At 40.3% G+C, this 25,460-nt stretch overlaps 1 protein-coding gene across 2 annotated transcripts in view; it reads right to left on the bottom strand.

The window, feature by feature from the left end:
- LOC110536240 (semaphorin-4C) overlaps nt 1-25,460 on the bottom strand; it is a 115,388-nt gene that overhangs the window by 20,337 nt on the left and 69,591 nt on the right. For both annotated transcript variants that reach the window (XM_021621909.3, XM_021621911.3), the window contains exon 2: nt 12,512-12,705. In XM_021621909.3, coding sequence (XP_021477584.1) covers nt 12,512-12,614 — 103 coding nt within the window. In that variant the 5' untranslated portion in view covers nt 12,615-12,705. The remainder of the gene's footprint in view (nt 1-12,511; nt 12,706-25,460) is intronic.

Below are 25,460 nucleotides of genomic sequence, written 5' to 3'. Positions count from 1 at the left end.
CCTGTTATGGTCAACCCTGTTATGGTCAACCCTGTTATGGTCAACCCTGTTATGGTCAACCCTGTTATGGTCAACCCTGTTACTTTATTTGGCACTTAATAGGCACTTACTATAGTATTATTTTTTTTAGATGGGAAAACATGTGTTTTATTCAGTTGAAAATGCGCTCTTTATGACAGAATGTTAAAATTAGGTGACCAAGTTACACTACTCAAAAGGCACCTAATTGGTGGAACAACCCAGGTACCCACATGGAGATAAATACACAGACAAACAGTCGTTTAACGGGGACACACACACAAACCAAGTTGTTGCATCAGGAGACGAGAGGAACTTCAGAGGAGATTGTATTGAAAGTCAAGGCATGAGACAATGAGTACATGGAGAGAGATGGAAGAGCTGTGTAATTGCTGTAGATTAGGGGAGGGAATGGTGAGAGAGGGGTGAAGTGGACTAGGAGATATGGGGGAGGAGAAGGGAAAACATGGAGAGGAAATGCTAAAATTGGATTAACACAACAACAGGACGAGTGGAAGACCAGGGGAGATAGGAGGAGATATGAGGGCGATGAAAGCAGAAACAGGGCAGGGACTGAAGCAGTGGGAGATTGCAGTTCAATTCTACATAAAGACGATTAAATGAAGTTGATTTATTCCACAAATTACCTCGCTGAAAAAGAGTGCCACGGTTAAGAGTGTCCACTTCATGCTGCCTGGCCGCCTTGCTTTGGCAATGTAAACATATGTTTCTCATGCCAACAAAAGCCCTTTGAATTGAATTGAGAGAGGGACAATGAGAGAGAAAGCCAGAGAGAGAGAATGGCGCAAGGATGGATTAATGATAATCATAACTGTTTTGTGATGGGCCCCCAGCAGTTTACAGAACAATATGACTATTTATATTTAGCCCTATTCATCAAAAGTGTTGGAAAAACTTGTCACTAATCAACTGACTGGCTTTCTTGATGTCTATAGTATTCTCTATGGTATGCAATCCGGTTTCCTCTCAGGTTATGGATGTGTCACTGCAACCTCAAAGGTCCTTAATGATGTCACCATTGCCCTTGATTCTAAGCAATAGTGTGCTGTTATTTTTATTAACATTCTTGTGGGCTGGCTAAGGAGTATTGGTGTCTCTGAGGGGTCTTTGATCTGGTTTGCTAACTACCTCTCTCAAAGAGTGCAGTGTATAAAAGTAAGAAAATCTGCTGTCTCGGCCACTCCCTGTCACCAAGGGAGTACCCCAAGGCTCGATCCTAGGCCCAACGCTCTTCTCAATTTACATCAACAACATAGCTCAGGCAGTAACAAGTTCTCTCATCCATTGATATACAGATGATACTGTCTTACACTTAGCTTACGCCTCCCCGTTAAATGCTCTACAACAGGTATTCCCAAACTGGGGTACACGCAATGCCGTCTGGGGTACGACAATTAAAAAATAATAATAATTCAAATCGTTCATTTATATTTTCCAACGGGGCTATACATTCGGGTGAGGTTTTGTTCTCGCCTGAGTAGCCTCGTTTCACTACAAAAAATAAAATTAAACCATCTAGTGTTCAGCAAATAACAACACAATGTCAAATACAGGTAGCCTAGTCAAATAATTAACATCCAATCAGATTAACCGTTACTCTCTCGCGGGAATTCCACTAATGGTCCATATGTAGTCAAAAGCTTGCATGATGATGAGTTTCTTACACAACTGGCCTATCTGGGTGATGTTTTTTCTCGCCTGAATGATCTGAATCTAGGATAACAGGGACTCTCTGCAACTACATTCAATATGCGAGACATTAACAAGGACAACATACAGGTATTTCCATCATTGCATGATTTTTTTGTGTGCAAATGAACTCAAGCTTACAGACAATGTTAAATGTGATATAGCGAAGCACCTGAGTGAGTTGGATGTGTAATTACACAGGTACTTTCCCCCAAAACAGATGACACAAACAACTGGATTCGTTATCCCTTTCATGCCCTGCCTCCAGTCCACTTACAAATATCTAAACAAGAGAGCCTCATCGAAATTGCAACAAGCTGTTCTGTGAAAATTGAATTCAATCAGAAGCCACTGCCAGATTTCTGGATAGGGCTGCGCTCAGTGTCCTGCCTTGGCATATTGTACTGTTAAGACACTGATGTCCTGTGCAACCACGTACCTATGTGAAAGTGGATTCTCGGCCCTCACACGCATGAAAACTAAGTACAAGCACAGACTGTGTGGGAAATGATTTAAGACTGAGACTCTCTCCAATACAACCCAACCCATTGCAGAGTTATGTGCATCCTTTCAAGCACACCCTTCTCATTAACCTGTGGTGAGTTATTCACAATTTTCGATGAACAAATAAGGTTTTATACGTAAGATGGCTAAATAAAGAGCAAAACTATCGATTATTATTATATTATTATTTGTTCCCTGGTCCTATAAGAGCTCTTTGCCACTTCCTACGAGCCGGGTTGTGAAAAAAACTCACACTCATTCTTATGTTTAATAAATGAATCATATAGTGTGTGTGTGGCAGGCTTACAATGATGGCAAAAAACAACATTTGAGAGTGCGCTGACCCTGGTGCTAGAGGGGGTACGCAGCTGGAGGTTGAATGTTTGAAGGGGTACGGGACTATAACAAGTTTGGGAACCACTGCTCTACAACAAAGCTTTCTTAGTCTCCAACAAGCATTCTTAACCTTGTTTTGAACACCTCCAAAACAAAGGTCATGTGGTTTGGTAAGACGAATGCCCCGATTCCCAAAGGTGTTATTACTACCTTTGAGGGTTTAGAGCTTGAGGTAGTCACCTCATACAAGTACTTGGGAGTATGGCTAGATGGTACACTGTCCTTCTCTCACCACATATTAAAGCTGCAGGCTAAAGTTAAATCTAGACTTGGTTTCCTCTATCATAACTGCTTCTCTTTCACCCCAGCTGTCAAACTAACCCTGATAAAGATGGCCATCCTACCCATACTAGAATACAGAGACGTAATGTATAGATCGGCAAGTAAGGGTGCTCTCGAGCGGCTAGATGATCTTTACCTTTAGGCCATCTTATTTGCCACCAATGCTCCTTATAGGACACATCACTGCACTCTATACTCTTCAGTAAACTGGTAATCTCTGTATACCCAGCGCAAGACCCACTGGTTGATGCTTATTTATAAAACTCGCTTAGGCGTCACTCCCCCCTATCTAAGATACCTACTGCAGCCCTCATCCTCCACATAAAACAACCGTTCTGCCAGTAACATTCTGTTAAATGTCCCCAAAGCGCAAACATCCCTGGGTCGCTCGTCTTTTCAGTTCGCTGCAAACTGGACAGTTTTATCTCAATCTCTTCATTCAAAGACTCAATCATGGACACTCTTACTGACAGTTGTGGCTGCTTTGTGTGATGTATTGTTGCCTTCTTGCCCTTTGTGCTGTTGTCTGTGCCCACTAATGTTTGTACCATGTTTTGTGTTGCTATAATGTTCTGTTCCTACCATGTTGTTGTTATGTTGCTACCATGCTGTGTTGTCATGTCTTGCTGCCTTTCTATGTTGTTGTTTTAGGTCTCTTTTTATGTAGTGTTGTGTGTTTGTCCTATATTTATATTTGTATGTATTTTTAATCCCAGCCTCCGTCCCCACAGGAAGCCTTTTCCCTTTTGGTAGGCCGTCATTGTAAATAAGAAATTGTTCTTAACTGACTTGCTTAGTTAAATAAAAAATTATAAAAAAATGACTATACTCCACTTTAGATCATGCCATATTCTCCATCTTAATTCCATTCAACCAGGGACATAGTGGAGAATGGAGAGATCCTCTCTCGATTCAATTCCATTCAAAGGGCTTTATTGGCAAGGGAAACATATATGTCTACATTGACAAAGCAAGTGAAATAGATAATAAACAAAAGTGAAATAGATAAAAAATACTGTCTGTCCTCTCTGTCTGTTCTCCCCCAATCACACACCTCACCTCCATCCATCTATCCCTGCCTCCATCCCTCCCAACCACTCATTACCGTAATTGGTGGGCAGACAGAGAAAGACTTCGAAAACAAATCCAATTTTGATAAACTCCCATATGTATTGCGTGAAATACCACAGTGTGCCATCACAGCAGCAAGATCTGTGACCTGTTGCCACAATAAAAGGGTAACCAGTGAAGAACAAACACCATTGTAAATACAACCCATATTTATTTCCCATTTTGTACTTTAACTATTTGCACATCATTACAACACTGTATACTGTATATAGACATAATATGACATTTGAAATGTCTCCATTCCTCTGAAACTGTTGTGAGTGTAATGTTTACTGTTTACTTTTTATTATTTATTTAACTTTTGTTTATTATCTATTTCACTTTCTTTGGCAATGTAAACATATGTCTACCTGCCAATAATTAAATCCGTGCCACTCATTTGCAATGGTTTTCCTTTTAAGTTTAAGTCTCATTCTCTGCATCAACGCATCCTGCTGCCATTTCAAACAAACCCCCACCCCTCTCCCTCTCTCAATTCAATTCCATTCAGAGGGGCTTTATTGGCATGAGAAACATATGTTAACATTGCCAAAGCAGATAAAATAAACAATAAACAAAAGATAAAATAAACAATAAACAAAAATGAAATAAACAAAAATGAAATAAACAATCAGAAATGAACAGCCCTCCCTCCCTCCCTCCCTCCCTCCCTCCCTCCCTCCCTCCCTCCCTCCCTCCCTCCCTCCCTCCCTCCCTCCCTCCCTTTGTTATGGAAGCTTTGGCTCTCTCTCTCTCTCTCTCTCTCTCTCTCTCTCTCAGACTACAGATGCTGTGCTTTGTATAGAGCTGGTTTACAGGGCTGTCATTGGGGTTTGGCTAGGAGAGGGGTGAGGAAGCCCCCCTCCCCCACACACACCTAACTCCATTTTAACTGCTCCTGACTGGGCCACAAGACAGGCTGGGATGAGTAGCATCTAGCGGGGCTGTGTCTATGTCCGTTAAGTGCTCGAAAATAACCAGCTAATGGATACTCCAGTCAGGCGTGCTAAAATCAGGGAGCAACGAGGGAGGTGTACTGGAGTGTATGTGAGAGATAAATGAGAAAAGAGTGGAAAAGAAAGAGAAGGAAAGAGAGGAGAGCGAGAGAGTGAGAGAAGAAGTAGAGAGAGGGAAGAAGCAGTTAAAAATGTCTGTTTTTTCCTCTTCAGATCCCAAATTACTTAGCCACACATAATTATAGAAGTAGGGCTTGGGCCTGGGTGGGGTGTGGGGGGAGAGGGAATAAATATTATCTCTGCTCCCATCTCCCTACTTCCCCCTCCCTAACCCTCCCCCATCACCACCCACCCCAAACTGCCTGGGAGCACTAAATCCCTCAGACTGCTAGGCTAAGCATTATACACACTCTGGTAGCTCTCTCAATTCAATTCAATTTAAAGGCTTTTCTGGCAGGGGACACATGTTTACATTGCCAAAGCAAGTGAAATAGATAATAAACAAAAGTGAAATAAACAATAAAAAATGTAGAGTAAATATTACACTCACAACAGTTCCAAAATAATAAAGACATTTCAAACGTCATATTATATCTATATACAGTGTTGTAATGATGTGCAAATAGTTAAAGTACAAAAGGGAAAATGAATAAACACAAATGTAGGTTGTATTTACAATGGTGTTTGTTCTTCACTCTCTCTCCCCCTCTCTGCTTTGTTCTGCCTCACTCTTTATTGGCCTACTCTTGCTCGCACCACCACCAAACAACACACACACACACACACACACACACACACACACACACACACACACACACACACACACACACACACACACACAGTTGATGTTTATGTGATCTGTGTGTGCAGAGACAGCTCCACCGTGACATAAAACACTTTGTAGACGTTATGCTCTGTGTGATTGTCTTTTCTGTCTCTTTATCACTGCGTTGCTCCTCTTACTCCTGTGAAGATATTTCCTCTCCTTTTATGGCTATCTGCTCCTCTCTTTTTCTAACTCTCTCTCTCTTTCTAATCTATTCTCTCTTTCTCTACTCTCTCTCTCTCTTTCTAATCTATTCTCTCTTTCTCTAACTCTCTCTAATCTATTCTCTCTTTCTCTAACTCTCTCTCTCTAACTCTCTCTCCCTCTCTCTCTCTATTTCTCTAACTCTCTCTCTTTCTCTAACTCTCTCTATTTCTCTCTTTCTAATCTATTCTCTCTAAGCTCTCTCTCTCTTTATGCTCTCTATCTCTCCTTATGCTCTCTATATGCTCTCTCTCTCTCTCTCGCTGATATTGACTGCTTGTCGATTGGTTTCCATTGTGTTTCCATCCACACCTCTCACACTAACAATGACGGCTGAGAGTCAGGGACAGGAAAAGGAGTGTGGGGGAGAGGGGGATAAAGAGAGAGAGAGAGAGAGAGAGAGAGTGTGACAGAAAGAAAAGAGGCTGCTTTTATATAATAGCAGTCTTGATAAGTACAGCTGAAGTGTGATGTCTTTGTGAGAATAGTACAGGCAGTTTGGTTCTTATCAGGGCTGAAAGCAAAGAAAGGATGGAGGAGTGGGATAAAAAGGAGAAGAAAGAGAAGGAAGTGAAGGAACAGAAAGGACAGAATAAAGGTGTGAGGTGGTTATGTGGTATATGAGTGAGAAAGAGGCAGAAGTAAATCAACTTCCCCTTCTGAAATGATATTTTCTCCGCTTCTAACAATTGCTATTGTTTTTCATTGACAGCTGGACTTAAAACAGACAGATGAAAACAGCAAAAATATTTTAAGTGCGAGAACTAGTGTGCTCAGGCTGGAAATAGAAGGCATTTGAGAGAAAACATCGTCAACGGCGTCTACGGCATCATAGCATGTCAAATTGGAAAGCAAGTCTATTTTTCTTGCGTCTACACAGAGCAATCTGGTAAAAGCAAATAAATTGCGTGGGTCGTTTGTAGAAATGGAATTAGAGGAACCGTTATGTCTTCCCTATGCTAAGTAGACTAAAGATGTAGTTTAAAATGTATTGGGCTATAAGCTAAAGTTTATCAGTCAAATAGGCTACATATTTGAAAACACTTTCAATCAAAGGCATATAGCATAGTCAGGCTACAACTGGAAAACTAGAGGACTCGGATTTCAATAGAGAATACTGTTTATGTATAAGAACGAGACGGTTGTTTATAAGCAACTCTGGTTTATTAGCTATAACATCCTTGTGAGCTAGCAAAGCAACAACAGTTTAGCACTGGCTCTCATAAGGAACTCACAACAGTAACGCTGGGGGGCTACATAGCGAACAAACACCACTGTTTATTATGGATTTTCATGACAACGTTGGCATATACAGTGTATGTGAATTGGCTACTCTGGGGTCTCTCCATGTGATTTTGGCTTTAGAGTAGTGAGCACATCCATTTTTCATACTGATCCCCCATGGGACTAGAGGTCGACCGATTATGATTTTTCAACGCCGATACCGATACCTATTATTGGAGGACCAAATAAAGCCGATACCGATTAATCTGACTATTTTTTTACATTTATTTGTAATAATGACAATTACAACAATACTGAATTAACACTTATGCGAATTTTCGCAGCTTTTTGTTAAAAATCGCGCAACATTTCAAAGTCCTGCTACTCATGCCAGGAATATAGTATATGCATATGATAAGTATGTGTGGATAGAAAACACTCTGAAGTTTCTAAAACTGGTTAAATCGGGTCTGTGGCTATAACAGAACGTGTTTAGGAGTAAAAATCCCTGGTAAAACTGTTTACCAAAAACAAAACAAAAATATTCGTCCGCCATTCAATGAATTGTTTAAGACGAGAGAAAATATATGCGAACCCCCTGTAAACGCCTACAGCTTCCACACAGTGTCATTGCTATCAATATCAGAATAATTTATCCTTGGTTACAACACGAATAGACCCCTCCTTTCTTGAGGCGCATCACAGTATGTTGTGAAACTGAAAAAATGGACGATGATTTCCAGACTTGCTGCTATCGAATACAGATCGCCCCGTGATCAATTTGATACATCATTAACGTTTATTAATACCTAAAGTTGGTTTAGAAAAGTCGTTTGAAGTGATTTGTAAAAGTTTATAGGCGACTTTTGTAATTTTAAAAAGTGACGTTGCGTCTTGTAAATGGACTTTTCTCAGCATCAGACTGGTCTTCAGCAAATGACATTTTGGGTATACAATGACGGATTTAATCGGGAAAAAGACCCAATTGTGATGTTTATGGGATATATAGGAGTGCCAACAAAGAAGCTCGTCCAAGGTAATGAATGTTTTATATTTTATTTCTGCGTTTTGGGTAGCGCCGGCTACCGCAAAATCTGTTGTTTACGTGTCGTGCTGGTATTTTGGGGGGTGCATGCTATCAGATAATAGCTTCTCATGCTTTCGCCGAAAAGCATTTTACAAATCTGACTGGGTGGCTAGATTCACAACGAGTGTAGCTTTAATTCAGTACCTTGCATGTGTATTTTTATGAAAGTTTGAGCTTTATCGAGTACTTTACTCAAGTACTATAGGTGGTGCTCTGAAATTTCCGCTGAGCTATCCCTGTGCAGGGACCACCTCCATAATTAAGGGAACATTTTGACATTTGCCATATGGTTAGTGAGAAAGTCCACATTGCAAATGTACAGTCCCTTACTAGACGTCCGACAACGTTTCTAAAATTCGCGGACGGCGTCGGGCCATGTAGCAGGGCCGGACCTTCCAGGAAGTCATCAAAAGAACTCTCTCTGACATTCGGTTTCCGTTTTATAAAATGTTCAATTTTGGTCATTTTTCCGCTCTCCCGGTAAATCCCACAAGAGGGCGAATGGAATCATATTGCAAATGAACAAAACATCACCAATCACGACGTGACCTAATCTCCTAAGCGGAAAAGATTTTGAAGACGAAACATGGTGAGCATAGGTTTGGCATAATGGGCAGTTGGCCCAGAACAAGATGGCGTCTAAGCCTCAAAGGTTTTTGAGTTATGGCCATTTTTCTGGGATTAAATGAAAATAGATAAATAATTTTTCCACTTCACGTCAAAGTAAATTAACCTACGGTGTCAATAAAAAAAGAACCATCCATTTATCTAGCGTAATTTGAGAGAAATCGTACAATGTCAAATTGGTGATGTTCAAAAACAAAGTTACAGATCCAGTTGCAGCGTGTTCAGACTAATCTTTTTGAATTGTGTTTCCGAGCTATGCGAGATTTCTGTGATTTTCTAAAATAACACACACTCATTCAACCCTCTGTAAATAAGTCAGTTCTTAACATTCAGACTTAAAACTCAATATTCTATAAGTGCCTACCCCAAGGAGGATATGTGTTCACTTTCAGCTTCCTGTGTAAACCGGAAGTGCCTTAAAATGGTGTCATAGGTGCTGTTTCGAATGGTTAAAAAGGTCTGATCTTTTCAAAACTTCATATGTGTTATTAGGCAACCCTCATGAACTGTAAATCAGTAATTTCTCCCAACAGATGTCAAAGAAAAGCTCTCTCTCACACACACACACACACACACACACACACACACACACACACACACACACACACACACACACACACACACACACAGCAAGGATGGAGTGACAAAGTGCGGTGCTTAAAGACACACAGAGCCTGCAATGGCATTGACATAATCTCTAGGCTGTGCCGAGTTCAACGAGATGCCCTGCTTGACCTTAGCTCACTCGGTCTAAGCACAGTGACCATGAGAAAAAGTAGGCCCAAAATGAAGCCCAGCCCTAAATGTAATTTGCTTTTGGGTGACAGTGAGAGAACCGTTAGGGTGAGAAGAACAATTCGACCTCAGGTACGTTCCTGAGGTCCTCCCGATCTGTGCAAACCTTGACCATATAGCATTAACCCTTAACAGTTAAAAGAAGATGTTTACATCAAACAGTTTTTACTGACTTCTCTCCCCATAGGAATACATTGCCTGCACCCCTAAATTCAACCTGAAGCCTATGTGGATTATGAATGCCGTATGAACCTGTCTTCAATGACAATCCATCAGGCTACTATGAGGTCTATCTGTGTTGATTCTAAGCCTTCTGAAGCAACCGGAAGTGATTCAATTCACCCTAAAATTCATTTTGGCAGTATAAATGCCTTTTGGACATGGTTCACTGACTTTTGGGTTTGTAAACCGATTTCCATTGATCGTACATGGCAAATGGACATAACATCCTGATTTGGCACTTTCAAATCTTTCATATTGCATTTGGACATTTCTTATGGCATTTGGCCCAAAAAAAAAGACTTTTGACTTCCTATGAAATCATATTGCAAATGGACAAAACATATGCCCTATGGACAAGTAAAAAAAAAATGATGATAATCAAATATGACAAAAGTATGTTCATACAGTTCTTATACATGTGTAATTGACAAAAAATCTAAAGAATTTCGTAAAACGGTCCAGAAAGCACTTTTTTTAAGGTGGTGATAAGTTTTTGAAAAAATGTTTTTGAAAAAATGTTACATTTTTCAAAATTTTACTCTTGGGTCTTGACTTGTGTTACATTTGCAACATGAAAAATCACAGTGGAGCGCACTCGCCATCTGTTGGATTTTTGGAGTGTTACACTTGGAATTTGCCATATGGCATTTGCAATCAACTTTGAATGAAACGACGCCGAATTGAGTGGTATTGGACACCGTGTATATGTTTCGTATCGTGCCAATGACTTCCCATTCATTTTTGTCCATTTCAGGGGGGTGTTCCCTTACTTAATATAATAAATCAATTTAGCCTCAAATAAATAATAAAACATGTTCAATTTGGTTTAGATAATGCAAATAATGTTGGAGAAGAAAGTAAAAGTGCAATATGTGCCATGTAAAAAAGCTAATGTTTAAGTTCCTTGCTCAGAACATGAGAACATATGAAAGCTGGTGGTTCCTTTTAACATGAGTCTTCAATATTCCCAGGTACGAAGTTTTAGGTTGTAGTTATTATAGTATTTATAGGCCTATTTCTCTCTATACCATTTGAATTTCATATACTTTTGACTATTGGATGTTCTTATAGGCACTTTAGTATTGCCAGTGTAACAGTATAGCTTCCGTCCCTCTCCTCGCCCGTACCTGGGCTCGAACCAGGAACACATCGACAACAGCCACCCTCGAAGCATCGTTACCCATTGCTCCACAAAAGCCGCGGCCCTTGCAGAGCAAGGGGAACAACTACTCCAAGTTTCAAAGCGAGTGACGTCACCGATCGAAGCGCTATTAGCGCGCACCCCGCTAACTAGCTAGCCATTTCATATCGGTTACACCAGCCTAATCTCGGGAGTTGATAGGCTTGAAGTCATAAACAGCTCAATGCTTGAAGCATTGCGAAGAGCTGCTGGCAAAACGCACGAAAGTGCTGTTTGAATGAATGCTTACGAGCCTGCTGCTGCCTACCATCGCTCACTCAGACTGCTCTATCAAATATCAAATCATAGACTTAATTATAACATAATAACACACAGAAATACGAACCTTTGGTCATTAATATGGTAGAATCCGGAAACTATCATTTCGAAAACAAAACATTTATACTTTCATTGAAATACGGAACTGTTCCGTATTTTATCTAACGGGTGGCATCCCTAAGTCTAAATATTGCTGTTACAACCTTCAATGTTATGCCATAATTATGTACAATTCTGGCAAATTAATTACGGTCTTTGTTAGGAATAAATGAACTTCACACAGTTCACAACGGGCCAGGTGACCCAAACTGCTGCATATACCCTGACTGCTTGCACGGAACACAAGAGTGGTGACACAATTTCCCAAATTATAAGAAATTCATGTTCGCAGGCAATATTAACTAAATATGCAGGTTTAAAAATATATACTTGTGTATTGATTTTAAAGAAAGTCATTGATATTTATGGTTAGGTTTGGTGCAAGCCAGTGCTAAATCATCACCCGTTTGGCGAAGTAGGCTGTGATTCGATGAGAAATTAACAGGCACCGCATCGATTATATGAAACGCATGACACGCTAGATAAACTAGTAATATCATCAACCATGTGTAGTTAACTAGTGATTATGTGAAGATTGATTGTTTTTGCTAAGTTTAATGCTAGCTAGCAACTTACCTTGTATTCTTGCTGCCCTCGCGTAACAGGTTGTCAGCCTGCCACGCAGGCTCCTCGTGGAGTGCAATGTAAGGCAGATGGTTAGAGCGTTGGACTAGTAACCGGAAGGTTGCAAAAACAAAATCTGTCGTTCTGCCACTGAACAAGGCAGTTAACCCACTGTTCCTAGGCCGTCATTGAAAATAAGAATGTGTTCTTAACTAACTTGCCTAGTTAAATAAAGGGGTAAAAAAATATATATATATATTTTTTTTAAATCGGCCAAATACTGATTTCCAATTGTTATGAAAACTTAAAATCGTCCCTAATTAAATCGGCCATTTCGATTAATCTGTCGACCTCTACTATGGACCCTACTATGGACCCTGGCAGTGCACTATAGTGTGAATAGGGTTTCACTTCAGGTAGACACTCACCATGATATCTGACGGTCTTGCGTGGTATTGGGTTCCAGTTGAGACTCAACGACTTCTCCCAACCAATCAGAAGAAGCAACATCAGGACCTTAGCCTCACCCATGGCTCCGATAGCGTCTCAGCGAGGCCGTTGATTCGCTGGTTGATGTTGAGTGACAGTGGAGATAGACAGTGTGGGAACAGCCTCTGGCAGCCTGCCAAAGACAGATCAAAAATAAAGTCAGTTAAAGCGTCATGAACAACAGCCACTATGTCTCCCCAGCCGAGCAGCAGGACGACATTCACAAACAGTTTTAAATACCTCTATGGACCGTAAACAAAATCACACTGAAAAACTATCACCCTCAGGCACTTAAGGAAATCATGAATGTCAAAGATATATTGGAATTAGTGGATATATGGAGACTTAAATACCCTGACCTAGTGAGATATACATGTCGGAGGCTTAATCAAGCTAGTCGTCTTCATTACTTTCTTATGTTATTTTCTCTGGCACCAAAAGTTAAAGTGTTGATAGGGTACAGAATGCGGTCGGACCATCACATAATTGGCTTATATATTACTCTTACAGAATTTCCATGTGGGAGAGGATATTGGAAATGTCATCAAAGCCTACAGGATGATAACTTCTTTTTTAACTAGACGAAATAATTTATAACAGATTTTTTTCCGACATAACAAAGGTACAGAAAATCCCCTTATTGTATGGGACACTTTTAAATATGCCATTAGAGGCCATGCAATTCAGTACTCATCTATAAAACAAAAGCAATTCAGATCAAAAGAGTCCATATTAACAAAGGAAATTGAAGGATTAACAGTACAGTTAGATATCAATAAAACTGTACCATAGAGACACAGAATAAGTCAGAGGAAAAACAAAAATAAATGGAGGAACTTATTCAAGAAAGATCCAGTGTAATATATTATAAAAATAAAGTGTACTGGATGGAATATGGGGAAAAATGCACCAAATTATTTTTCAATCTTCAACATAGAAATGCTTTGTAACAAGTTTTATTGAAACTTGTTATAAATGATGGATTCATTCACGATTCACCAAACAATACTTTGAAAGAGGAAGTAAAGTACTTTAAGAATATGTTTTTGTTTCATCTCCACTAACCGAAGCTAATTGTATGTATTTTCCCCCTATTAATAATGTAAAATTAACATCTGTACAGAAAGACACATGTGAAGGCCAAATTACAGAGGAGGAACTTCTTGATGCAATTAAAGCCTTAATGTCAGTTAAAACTCCAGGGCTGGATGGCATACCATGGACGGTACATTGTAGATAATATAAGACAAGTACTGGAAACAATAGAACACTATGAAATATCGGGGAAACCAGGCCTAGTTTTCATAGCTGACATTGAAAAGGCTTTTGATAAAGTACAACAGGAGTTTATACATCAATTCCTGGAATATACATCTTATAGATTTAAACTGTCAAGAGGAGTAAAACAAGGTTGTCCACTATCGGCATATCTATTTATTATGGCCATCGAAATGTTAGCTGTTAAAATTAGATCCAACAATAATATCAAGGGATTAAAAATCCGTGGCTTAAAAACAAAGGTGTCATTCTACGCTGATGATTCATGTTTTCTTTTAAAACCACAATTAGAATCCCTCCACAGCCTCATAGAGAATCTAGATACTTTTGCTAACCTCTCTGAATTAAAGCCAAATTATGATTTAGTGTACTATACTACGTATGTGGATGTGGACATACTCGGTATACATATCCCGAAATAAAAAAATTATCTCACTCCAATAAATTTTAATAGAAAGTTAGCAAAAATAGATACGATCTTGCTACCATGGAAAGGAAAACACCTGTCTATTTGTGGAAAAATCACCCTGATTAACTCATCAGTCATATCGCAGTTTACCTATTGGCTTATGGTTTTGCCTACACCTAGTGACTTGCTTTCTAAATTATATGAACAAAAAATGTTCCATTTTATTTGGAATGGCAAGTCAGACAAAATTAAAAGGGCCTATTTATATAATGAATATGAATTCGGAGGGCAGAAAATATGAAATATTAACGCATTAGACCTCTCACTAAAGGCATCAGTCATACAAAAGTTATACCTAAATCCAAAATGGTTCTCTAGTAAATTAGTAAGAATGTCTCACCCTATGTTCAAGAATGGCCTTTTCCCATTTATTCAGATAACAACTGCTCACTTTCGTTATTTGAGAATGAAATAATCTCCAAAATATAGTTATTTTTTAAACAAGCCTTAGAAAGTTGGTTGTAATTTCAGTTTAATCCACCTGAAAAACAGAACAAATAAAACAACAAATATTGTGGTTAACCTCAAATATACTAATTGATAAAAATATTTTTCAATATTTAAAAAAAAGTATAATCTTTGTTAATGATATCCTAAATAGGACTGGTGAAGTTATGTCACACATGCAGCTAACACAGACTTATGGAAATGTCTGCTCTATCCAAAATTACAACCAACTAATTGCAGCATAACCACAAAAATAGAAGAGGCAAGTGGAAGAGGGGAAAGTAAGGAACTTGTCTGTCAGACCTGCTTTATTAAAGACCAAAAATGGTTATAGAAAATTGTGACAAATAAAAATATTTACCAGTTTCATTTAAGGACCAAAAAATTGACAGCTCTGCCATATCAATTGCAAAATCGTTGGGAAGATTTTTTCAATGTACCGATTCCATGACACATGGTTTATGAATTGACACACAAGACGATGTTGGATTGTAATTTAGAATTTTTCAATTTAAATTATTATACAAAATTCTTGCAACCAATAGAATGTTATATATATATATATATATATATATATATATATATATATATATATATATATATATATATGGGGTAGAGGTCGACCGATTAATGGGGAATGGCCGATTAATTAGGGACGATTTCAAGTTTTCATAACAATTGAAAATCTGTATTTTTGGACACCGATTTTTTTTTACACCTTTTGCGTGTAGGGGGCAGTATTTTCGTTTTTGGCTAAAAAACGTACCCATTTCAAACTGCCTATTTCTCAGCCCCAGAAACTAGAATATGCATATAATTGTCAGATTAGGATAGAAAACACTCTAAAGTTTCCAAAACTGTACAAATATTGTCTGTGAGTATAACAGAACTGATATTGCAGGTGAAAACCTGAGGAAAATCCAATCAGGAAGTGCCTCTTATTTTGAAACCTCTCTGTTCCTATGCATGCCTATCCTCCATTTAAAGGGATATCAACCAGATTCCCTTTTCTATGGCTTCCCTCAGGTGTCAACAGTCTTTATACATGGTTTCAGGCTTTTATTTAGAAAAATGAACGTGAAAGATCACATTGCGTAAGTGGATAGGTGGGGGCTCTCAGAGTGAGTTTTGCGCTACAGAGTAAAGCGGTCATTGTTTCTCCCGGTGTTACTGAAAAACCTACACACCCGGTTGATATATTATCAAATATATATTTTAAAAACAACCTGAGGATTGATTATAAAAATGTTTTACATGTTTCTGTGGACATTATGGATGTTATTTGGAATATACGTCTGCGTTGTCGTGACCACTCTTTCCTGTTGATTTCTGAACATAACGCGACAAACAAACGGAGGTATTTTGGGTATAAAAATAATCTTTATGGAACAAAAGGAACATTTGTTGTGTAACTGGGAGTCTCGTGAGTGAAAACATCCGAAGATCATCAAAGGAAAACGATTAATTTGATTGCTTTTCTGATTTTCGTGACCTAGCTACTTAATGCTTAGTGTACATAATGTTATGTTATGTTTTCGATAAATTTACACAAACGCTTGGATTGCTTTCACTGTAAAGCATAATTTCAAAATCTGAGACAACAGGTGGATTAACAAAAGGCTAAACTGTGTTTTGCAATATAGCACTTGTGATTTCATGAATATGAATATTTTTTTGTAATATTATTTGACTATGCTATTCAGCGGTTGCTGACGAAAATAATCCCGCTAACGAGATGGGTAGCATCAAGAAGTTAACTAGGCAAGTCAGTTAAGAACATATTCTTATTTTCAATGATGGCCTAGGAACGGTGGGTTAACTGCCTTGTTCAGGGGCAGAATGACAGATTTGTACCTTGTCAGCTCGGGGATTCAATCTTGCAACCTTACAGTTAACTAGTCCAACGCTCTAACCACCTACCTCTCATTGCACTCCACGAGGAGCCTGCCTGTTACGCGAATGCAGTAAGAAGCCAAGGTAAGTTGCTAGCTAGCATTAAACTTATCTTATAAAAAACAATCAATCAATCATTCATAATCACTAGTTAACTACACATGGTTGATGATATTACTAGTTTATCTAGCGTGTCCTGCGTTGCATATAATCGATGCGGTGCGCATTCGCGGAAAAAGGACTGTCGTTGCTCCAACGTGTACCATAAACTTTCTTAAAATCAATACACAAGTATATACTTTTAAACCTGCATATTTAGTTAATATTGCCTGCTAACATTAATTTATTTTAACTAGGTAAATTGTTTCACTTTTCTTGCAACAGAGTCAGGGTATATGCAACAGTTTGGGCCGCCTGGCTCGTTGCAAACTGTGTGAAGACTATTTCTTCCTAACAAAGACAGCCAACTTTGCCAAACGGGGGATTTTTAAAAAAAAAATATTTTTTTACCTTTATTTAACTAGGCAAGTCAGTTAAGAACAAATTCTTATTTTCAATGACGGCCTAGGAACAGTGGGTTAACTGCCTTGTTCAGGGGCAGAACGACAGATTTGTACCTTGTCAGCTCGGGGATTCAATCTTGCAACCTTACAGTTAACTAGTCCAACGCTCTAACCACCTACCTCTCGTTGCACTCCACGAGGAGCCTGCCTGTTACGCGAATGCAGTAAGAAGCCAAGGTAAGTTGCTAGCTAGCATTAAACTTATCTTATAAAAAACAATCAATCATTCATAATCACTAGTTAACTACACATGGTTGATGATATTACTAGTTTATCTAGCTTGTCCTGCGTTGCATATAATCGATGCGGTGCGCATTCGCGGAAAAAGGACTGTCGTTGCTCCAACGTGTACCATAAAGTTTCTTAAAATCAATACACAAGTCACAGCCAACTTTTCCAAACGGGGATTTTTTTTAAATATATATTTTTTACCTTTATTTAACTAGGCAAGTCAGTTAAGAACAAATTCTTATTTTCAATGACGGCCTAGGAACAGTGGGTTAACTGCCTGTTCAGGGGCAGAACGACAGATTTGTACCTTGTCAGCTCGGGGACTTGAACTTGCAACCTTACAGTTAACTAGTCCAACACTCTAACGCTCTAACCACTAGGCTACCCTGCCGCCCCAACAAAAGCGCATTTGCGAAAAAAGCACACTCGTTGCACGACTGTACCTAACCATAAACATCAATGCCTTTCTTAAAATTAATACACAGAAGTATATATTTTTAAACCTGCATATTTAGCTAAAAGAAATCCAGGTTAGCAGGCAATATTAACCAGGTGAAATTGTGTCACTTATCTTGCATTCATTGCACGCAGATTCAGGGTATATGCAACAGTTTGGGCCGCCTGGCTTGTTGCGAACTAATTTGCCAGAATTTTACATAATTCTGACATAACATTGAAGGTTGTACAATGTAACAGCAATATTTAGACTTAGGGATGCCACCCGTTAGATAAAATACGTAACGGTTCCGTATTTCACTGAAAGAATAAACGTTTTGTTTTCTAAATGATAGTTTCCGGATTCGACCATATTACTGACCAAAGGCTCGCATTTCTGTGTGTTATTATGTTATAATTAAGTCTATGATTTGATATTTGATAGAGCAGTCTGAGTGAGCGATGGTAGGCAGCAGCAGGCTCGTAAGCATTCATTCAAACAGCACTTTTGTGCGTTTTGCCAGCAGCTCTTTGCAATGCTTCAAGCATTGAGCTGTTTATGACTTCAAGCCTATCAACTCCCGAGATTAGGCTGGTGTAACCGATGTGAAATGGCTAGCTAGTTAGCTGGGTGCGCGCTAATAGCGCTTCGATCGGTGACGTCACTCGCTTTGAAACTTGGAGTAGTTGTTCCCCTTGCTCTGCAAGGGCCGCGGCTTTTGTGGAGCGATGAGTAACGATGCTTCGAGGGTTGCTGTTGTCGATGTGTTCCTGGTTCGAGCCCAGGTAGGGGCGAGGAGAGGGACGGAAGCTATACTGTTTCACTGGCAATACTAAAGTGCCTATAAGAACATTCAATAGTCAAAGGTATAAGAAATACAAATGGTATAGAGAGAAATAGTCCTATAAATACTATATTAACTACAACCTAAAACTTCTTGCCTGGGAATATTGAAGTCTCATGTTAAAAGGAACCACCAGCTTTCATATGTTCTCATGTTCTGAGCAAGGAACTTAAACATTAGCTTTTTTACATGGCACATACTGCACTTTTACTTTCTTCTCCAACACTTTGTTTTTGCATTATTTAAACCAAATTGAACATGTTTCATTATTTATTTGAGGCTAAATGTATTTTTATTGATGTATTGATTTTATTGATGTTAAGTCAAAATAAGTGTTCACTCAGTATTGTTGTAATTGTCATTATTACAAATAAATAAAAATCGCTGATTAATCGGTATCGGCTTTTTTTGGTCCTCCAATAATCGGTATCGGCATTGAAAAATCATAATCGGTCGACCTCTAATATGGGGGACACAATCTTCACAGCCCTGTAGATTTTGCTGTGAGGTGGCAGAGTCATTGGATCATTTATTTTGGTCCTGTCCATATGTAGCTCATTTTTGGTCACAGGTCCAGGAATGGCTGACGAATTGCAACATTTACATAGAACTAACGCTGCAAATAGCAATACTGGGTGACTTGAAAAGTCATAGTTAATCGATTATTAATATAATAATAATTTTAGCAAAAATGTTTCTTTAATTTAAAATCTGTAGAAACTAGGATAATAGAATGGTTTTAAAAATCCAAAATGGATGGTGTTAAGAGATAGATGGGAGGGGTTGAATGGAGCTGAAGGGTGGGACTAATAACAATAAGATAACAAATGTTGTCAAGATCGTTGGAAGCATACTCGGACCAACATGGGACCCGGACCCGCATGATCTGGATTTCATATCTTTTATTAGAAATAAGTGAACCACACAACAAACAATAAAGACTAAACGAAACGTGACGACAATGGAGTGCTAACATGCAACTAACTACACATAAACAATATCCCACCAAACACAGGTGGAAAGAAGATCCCTAAATATGACCCCCAATTAGAGACAACGATTACCAGCTGCCTCTAATTGGGAATCATACAAAATCATCAACAAAGAAAAACAAAACTAGAACCCCACATAGAAATAATAAACTAGACTACCCCAGTCACACCCTGACCTACTCTACCATAGAAAATAAGGGATCTCTATGGTCAGGACGTGACAGTACCCCCCCCCCCCCCCTAAAGTTGCGGACTCCGGCCGCAAAACGGGAGGGTTAGGGGGGGTGTCTAGTGTCGGAGTCTGTAAAATGTATATAGGCTCAGAACCTTTGTGAAATAGCACAGTTACAAATATAAATCAAACTGGATGGACATCAGAAAGAGAGGAAGGACTAAAAACAAATAAAATAGAACTATTGTAAAATAGATTGTCTGTAAAATGTGAATAGTATGTATAAACTGAAGGAAGAAGCCTAAGTGTTATTGTTTAATAGTTTACTCCAATTGGGGGAGGGGTGGTAGGGTTTGTGGGGAATAACAAAGGAAAATAAATCAATCAATAAGAAAAATAAACATCTTATCAGAGTTCTGTCAAGCCAATTCAAAGACAGTTATTACATTGAAACACCACGTAGCAATGTTAATGTGTGTTGGCAGCCCGTCAACCAGACACAGAAAATGAATGTCAAAGCAAGGACAATTCAACACACAATGTAGTTGATGATAATTCTCCTAAATGGTTATGTCAAACAACAAACTTGTTTTGTCTTTGACAGGCGATGCTAACAGCAGCCTGTTTTAATAATGGAGGTTAACAATACAGACATTACCACAGACGCAGTTTGAAAACACTCAAAATGCAACAGGAGGACACTATAAAACGTATCCCACTTTCCCTCCTTCTGTGGAATCGCCATTCCACACCTGCTGGTGTCCATCAGAGAGCCAAATCAACACTTTGATGCTGTTTGCTGATTTGAGAAGGTTGACTTCTAAATGTGCATAAAATGTCAAATTGTGTTTACTCTTGGAGATGGATGAAAAATGTCTGTCTGCGCCGATGCATTTCATTGCTTGATGTAAGTCAGCCCCAAATGTTACGTGAATTTTAAATGTCTGCTTTAATGGGCAGACTTTGTGTCCAGTTTGCCATTCAGGAGACTGGGGTGTGAATTTAGATGCAAAGCCTGTACAGCACATTCTGCACCCAATCTGACTTCTATTGATTTAGTTTTTGGGAAAGAAAGAGCAGCCGCACAGAGAAAGTCCAAGATGATCTAAATGTGCTTTAAATGACTGGACTTAGTGGAGGGCCGGGATAAAACTATTTGATGACTTACAGCTCACAGTTCTGACTTCAGGTTTTATTGGATCGATGGAGAAGCCTTTGGCTTAGGGTTGAGTAGAGGAAGAGAGGGGGAGGATGGAATGGAGAGAGAGAGAGAGAGAGAGAGAGCGAGAGAGATAGAGAGAGAGAGGAGGGAAATAGAGAAAGAGAGCCTGTGTGTTTAGAAACATGGAGGGTGTCTGGAACCAGCAACGAAAGGCTTCACATTATCTCCCAAGCTGCTGAGTGTCCTCAAATCTCAAATGGCATTCTCTCCTCTTTTTTTCACTCTTTCTGCTGAGAGATAAGACATTGACTGAGTGAGCATCCTGGAGGTCGGATTAAGAGGACTAGCCCTGTGTAAACATACTGTAGCTGGGGGAGGTGAGGGTAGAGAGATGGGCGAGGGTGGACTCAGGGTGTCTCTCCTCAAAAGCCTATAGCAGATTCCAACTCAGGGAACTGCTAAGCTTTGTCTGTCATGACTGTAGCTATTTCCCAGACAGACAGGCAGGCAGACAGGCAGGCAGACAGGGAGGCGGACAGCAGGATTGTGTTGAATTCAGAATTGAATTGAGAATGCCTCAAATTCCAATTAAATTCTTGATTTTGAATTGAACTAGTAAACAAGGATACAGAATTGGAATTGGAATTTTAATTAAAGGAAATATAATTGAATTCAGTGAAATTAAATGAAATTCAAACGCCTCTTCTATTCTATATTAGGTGTAGTCTAATCAAATATACATCTTGTACATAAAACATCCAACACGTCATTATATACATGTATATAAAATACTGTTGACACATCTGATTTTCAGGAAAAAATCTTTAAATAAATTATCAAGGAAAACAAAACCTGAATGTGAATATTATAGGTTATTATATTTCATTAATCACAAACATTTAGTTAAATATGGGGGAAATACTGCATTTTCTTTTTTTTTTACCCTCAAGTTGACCCTAAAACCTTCAAAAATAAGCCAAACAAATGAAATGGTTGGGGAAAATATATTTGGCAATTCTAAGCACTAAGGCTAAAAGAGTTAAAGAACACTGTTTCCATAGAAAAGTTATATATTCGTTGGTATCTGGAAGTACTACCAGTGAGATTCAATGAAACTCTCATGTTCTATGACTAAGTGGAATTTATTTGAAATGCACGGAATAAATTATACTTCCTGTCACACAAATTCAAAACAGGCAGGCAGGCAGGCAGGCAGGCAGGCAGGCAGGCAGGCAGGCAGGCAGGCCTCCTGGCTGTATCCAATCACCTTTTTTAATGATTGGTGGTGGGGACTTGTTTTCACTGGGCTGCCTAATGACGTTCAACAAATTAGAAACGACACGGCAGGCTAATAATATCAGTCAGTGTTTCCGACAATCGCTAGCTAATTAGTCTGACGTTGAGAGAGAAAAAAGGCACATGTTCTGACTCTGCTGCTTCAGCCAAGTCCCCCAGGGGGAAAACACACCGATGTTTCTTCTGATGGGGAAGGATGGATGTTCGGGAAAGGATTAGGAAAGAGGGGCACCTAGGATAGGAAGTGAGCTGAGCGGAATCTCCATTCTTAAGTGTTTTCAATCTCTCTGGTCAACCTCTGTCCTTCTCATGCCCTCACTTCCTGTTCATCGCTTCCTCCTTTCTCATCGCTGATGACGAGGTATCGTGACCTTTGAACCCATGATCTTTCCAGAAGTCACAGATGTCTAGGCAGAGAGAGGTCACTGACTGTGACGTGCCACTACATTAGAGTAGAGCAGGCCACGCCGGACGGCAGAGAGAGGTCACTGACTGTGACGTGCCACTACATTAGAGTAGAGCAGGCCACGCCGGACGGCAGAGAGAAGTCACTGACTGTGACGTGCCACTACATTAGAGTAGAGCAGGCCACGCAGGACGGCAGTGAGAAGTCACTGACTGTGACGTGCCACTACATTAGAGTAGAGCAGGCCACGCCGGACGGCAGAGAGAAGTCACTGACTGTGACGTGCCACTACATTAGAGTAGAGCAGGCCACGCCGGACGGATGTACAAAGAACCACACCTTCCCCCTCGTCTCTCCAACCCCAAAACAAATACATCTATACAGCAGCACACTGTCAAAGCGCTTTGTTTCTGCCTTTCTCTCTCTCTCCCTCCCTGCCCTTCTCTCTCCCTCCCTCCCTGCTCTTCTCTCTCCCTCCCTCCCTGCCCTTCTCTCTCCCTCCCTGCCCTTCTCTACCCCTCCCTCCCTGCCCTTCTCTACCCCTCCCTCCCTCCCTGCCCTTCTCTCTCCCTCCCTCCCTCCCTCCCTGCCCTTCTCTCCCCCTCCCTCCCTGCCCTTCTCTCCCCCTCCCTCCCTGCCCTTCTCTCCACCTCCCTCCCTGCCCTTCTCTCCACCTCCCTCCCTTCCCTTCTCTCTCCCTCCCTGCCCTTCTCTCCCTTCCCCCCTCCCTGCCCTTCTCTCTCCCTCACTCTCTGTCCTACTCTCTCCATCCATCCCTCCCTGCCCTTCTCTCTCCCTCCCTGCCCTTCTCTCCCCCTCCCTCCCTGCCCTTCTCTCTCTCTCTCTCCCTCCCTCCCTCCCTGCCCTTCTCCCGCCCTCCCTCCCTCCCTGCCCTTCTCTCTCCCCCTCCCTCCCTCCCTCCATCCATCCATCCCTCCCTGCCTTTCTCTCTCCCTCACTCCCTTCCTTCCTTCCTTCCTTCCTTCCTTCCTTCCTTCCTTCCTTCCTTCCTTCCTTCCTTCCTTCCTTCCTTCCCTCCCTCCCTCCCTCCCTCCCTCACTCCCTGTCCTACTCTCTCCATCCATCCCTCCCTGCCTTTCTCTCTCTGAGGGAGTAGGATCAAACACCCTCACACCCTCCATGATATGAGCAAAACAGCTTAAAGGAAACTTTTATGGAACATTTCCACTCAGTCTCAAAAGAAGTTTAAAGACTGTCTAGGAGTAGCAGAGGTGTATCAACTTGAGCACAAACACACATGGATTCAAGTACACACACACACACACACACACACACACACCCGTCCACCCACCAGAGGGCTGCGTGTGAGTAGAGCCCTCCAGACAGCAAGCAGGAAGTGAGAGGTCATGACCTGCCGTGGTGCACTGCTTTATTCTGACCTGCTAGGCTGGCACATGAACAGTCCTCCTTGACCCAGCTCTGTCCTGTTGTCCTGAACAAAGCATCAGCTGATGGCTGAGTGTACTTGTGTGTGTGTGTGTGTGTGTGTGTGTGTGTGTGTGTGTGTGTGTGTGTGTGTGTGTGTGTGAGATAGTGTTGAAGACAAAGTGAGTGTGGGTGTTAAAGAGCTGTATCTACCAGACAGCATGAAATACTGTGTCCTTGGATGTGTGTGTGTGTGTGTGTGTGTGTGTGTGTGTGTGTGTGTGTATGCGTTTGTATGTGACGTACAGGCAGATTATGCAGAGTTTGTATGAGAGCAGGCTTAGATGAAAGAGTGATAATGAAAGGGGGTTTGATCAGCTGCAGGCTGGGCGTGTGTGTGTCTCATGGGAGGAGAGCATCCATCCCCACAAGCCACAGACACACACACACTTCCTGCCAACATCTCAATGTATCGCTCATGTCCCCATACTGTCACTACAGTACCTGTACACAAGCCCACTCATCTCTACTACATCATGTACGGTCTAGTTAACTGACCAGGGCTGGGGCCAATTCTATTTCTTTATTCAGACAGTTCAGGGGATGAATTGAAATTCAATCCACGACCTGAACGTTGCCAATTATTTTTCAATGTGGACATTCTCATTCGTGAAATACATGTAATCCAACCCTAATGACAAGTCAACAATCGAAAACTATGTAAGAAACCACAGCCCTGTCCCCTACCAGACATAAGGTATATCACTATATACAGTTGAAGTCGGAAGTTTACATACGCCTTAGCCAACTACATTTAACTCTGTGTTTCACAATTCCTGACATTTAATCCTAGTGAAAATGACCTGTTTTAGGTCAGTTAGGATCACCACTATTTTTTAAGAATGTGAAATGTCAGAATAATAGTAGAGAGAATGATTTAGTTCAGCTTTTATTTCTTTCATCACATTCCCAGTGGGTTAGAGGTTTACATACACTCAATTAGTATTTGGTAGCATTGTCTTTAAATTGTTGAACTTTGGTCAAATGTTTCAGGTAGCCTTCCACAAGCTTCCCACAATAAGTTGGGTGAATTTTGGCCCATTCCTCCTGACAGAGCTGGTGTAACAGAGTCAGGTTTGTAGGCCTCCTTGCACATGCTTTTTCAGTTCTTCCCACAAATGTTCTATAGGATTGAGGTCAGGGCTTTGTGATGGCCACTCCAATACCTTGACTTTGTTGTCCTTAAGCCATTTTGCCACAACTTTGGAAGTATGTTTGCGGTCATTGTCCATTTGGAAGACTCATTTGCGACC

The sequence above is a fragment of the Oncorhynchus mykiss genome, chromosome 11, assembly GCF_057628025.1.
Source record: "Oncorhynchus mykiss isolate SJ-2025 chromosome 11, ASM5762802v1, whole genome shotgun sequence".
Taxonomy (NCBI): domain Eukaryota; kingdom Metazoa; phylum Chordata; class Actinopteri; order Salmoniformes; family Salmonidae; genus Oncorhynchus; species Oncorhynchus mykiss.
Note: the sequence above shows the minus strand (reverse complement) of the source record. Positions and strands in the feature narration are given on the sequence as shown.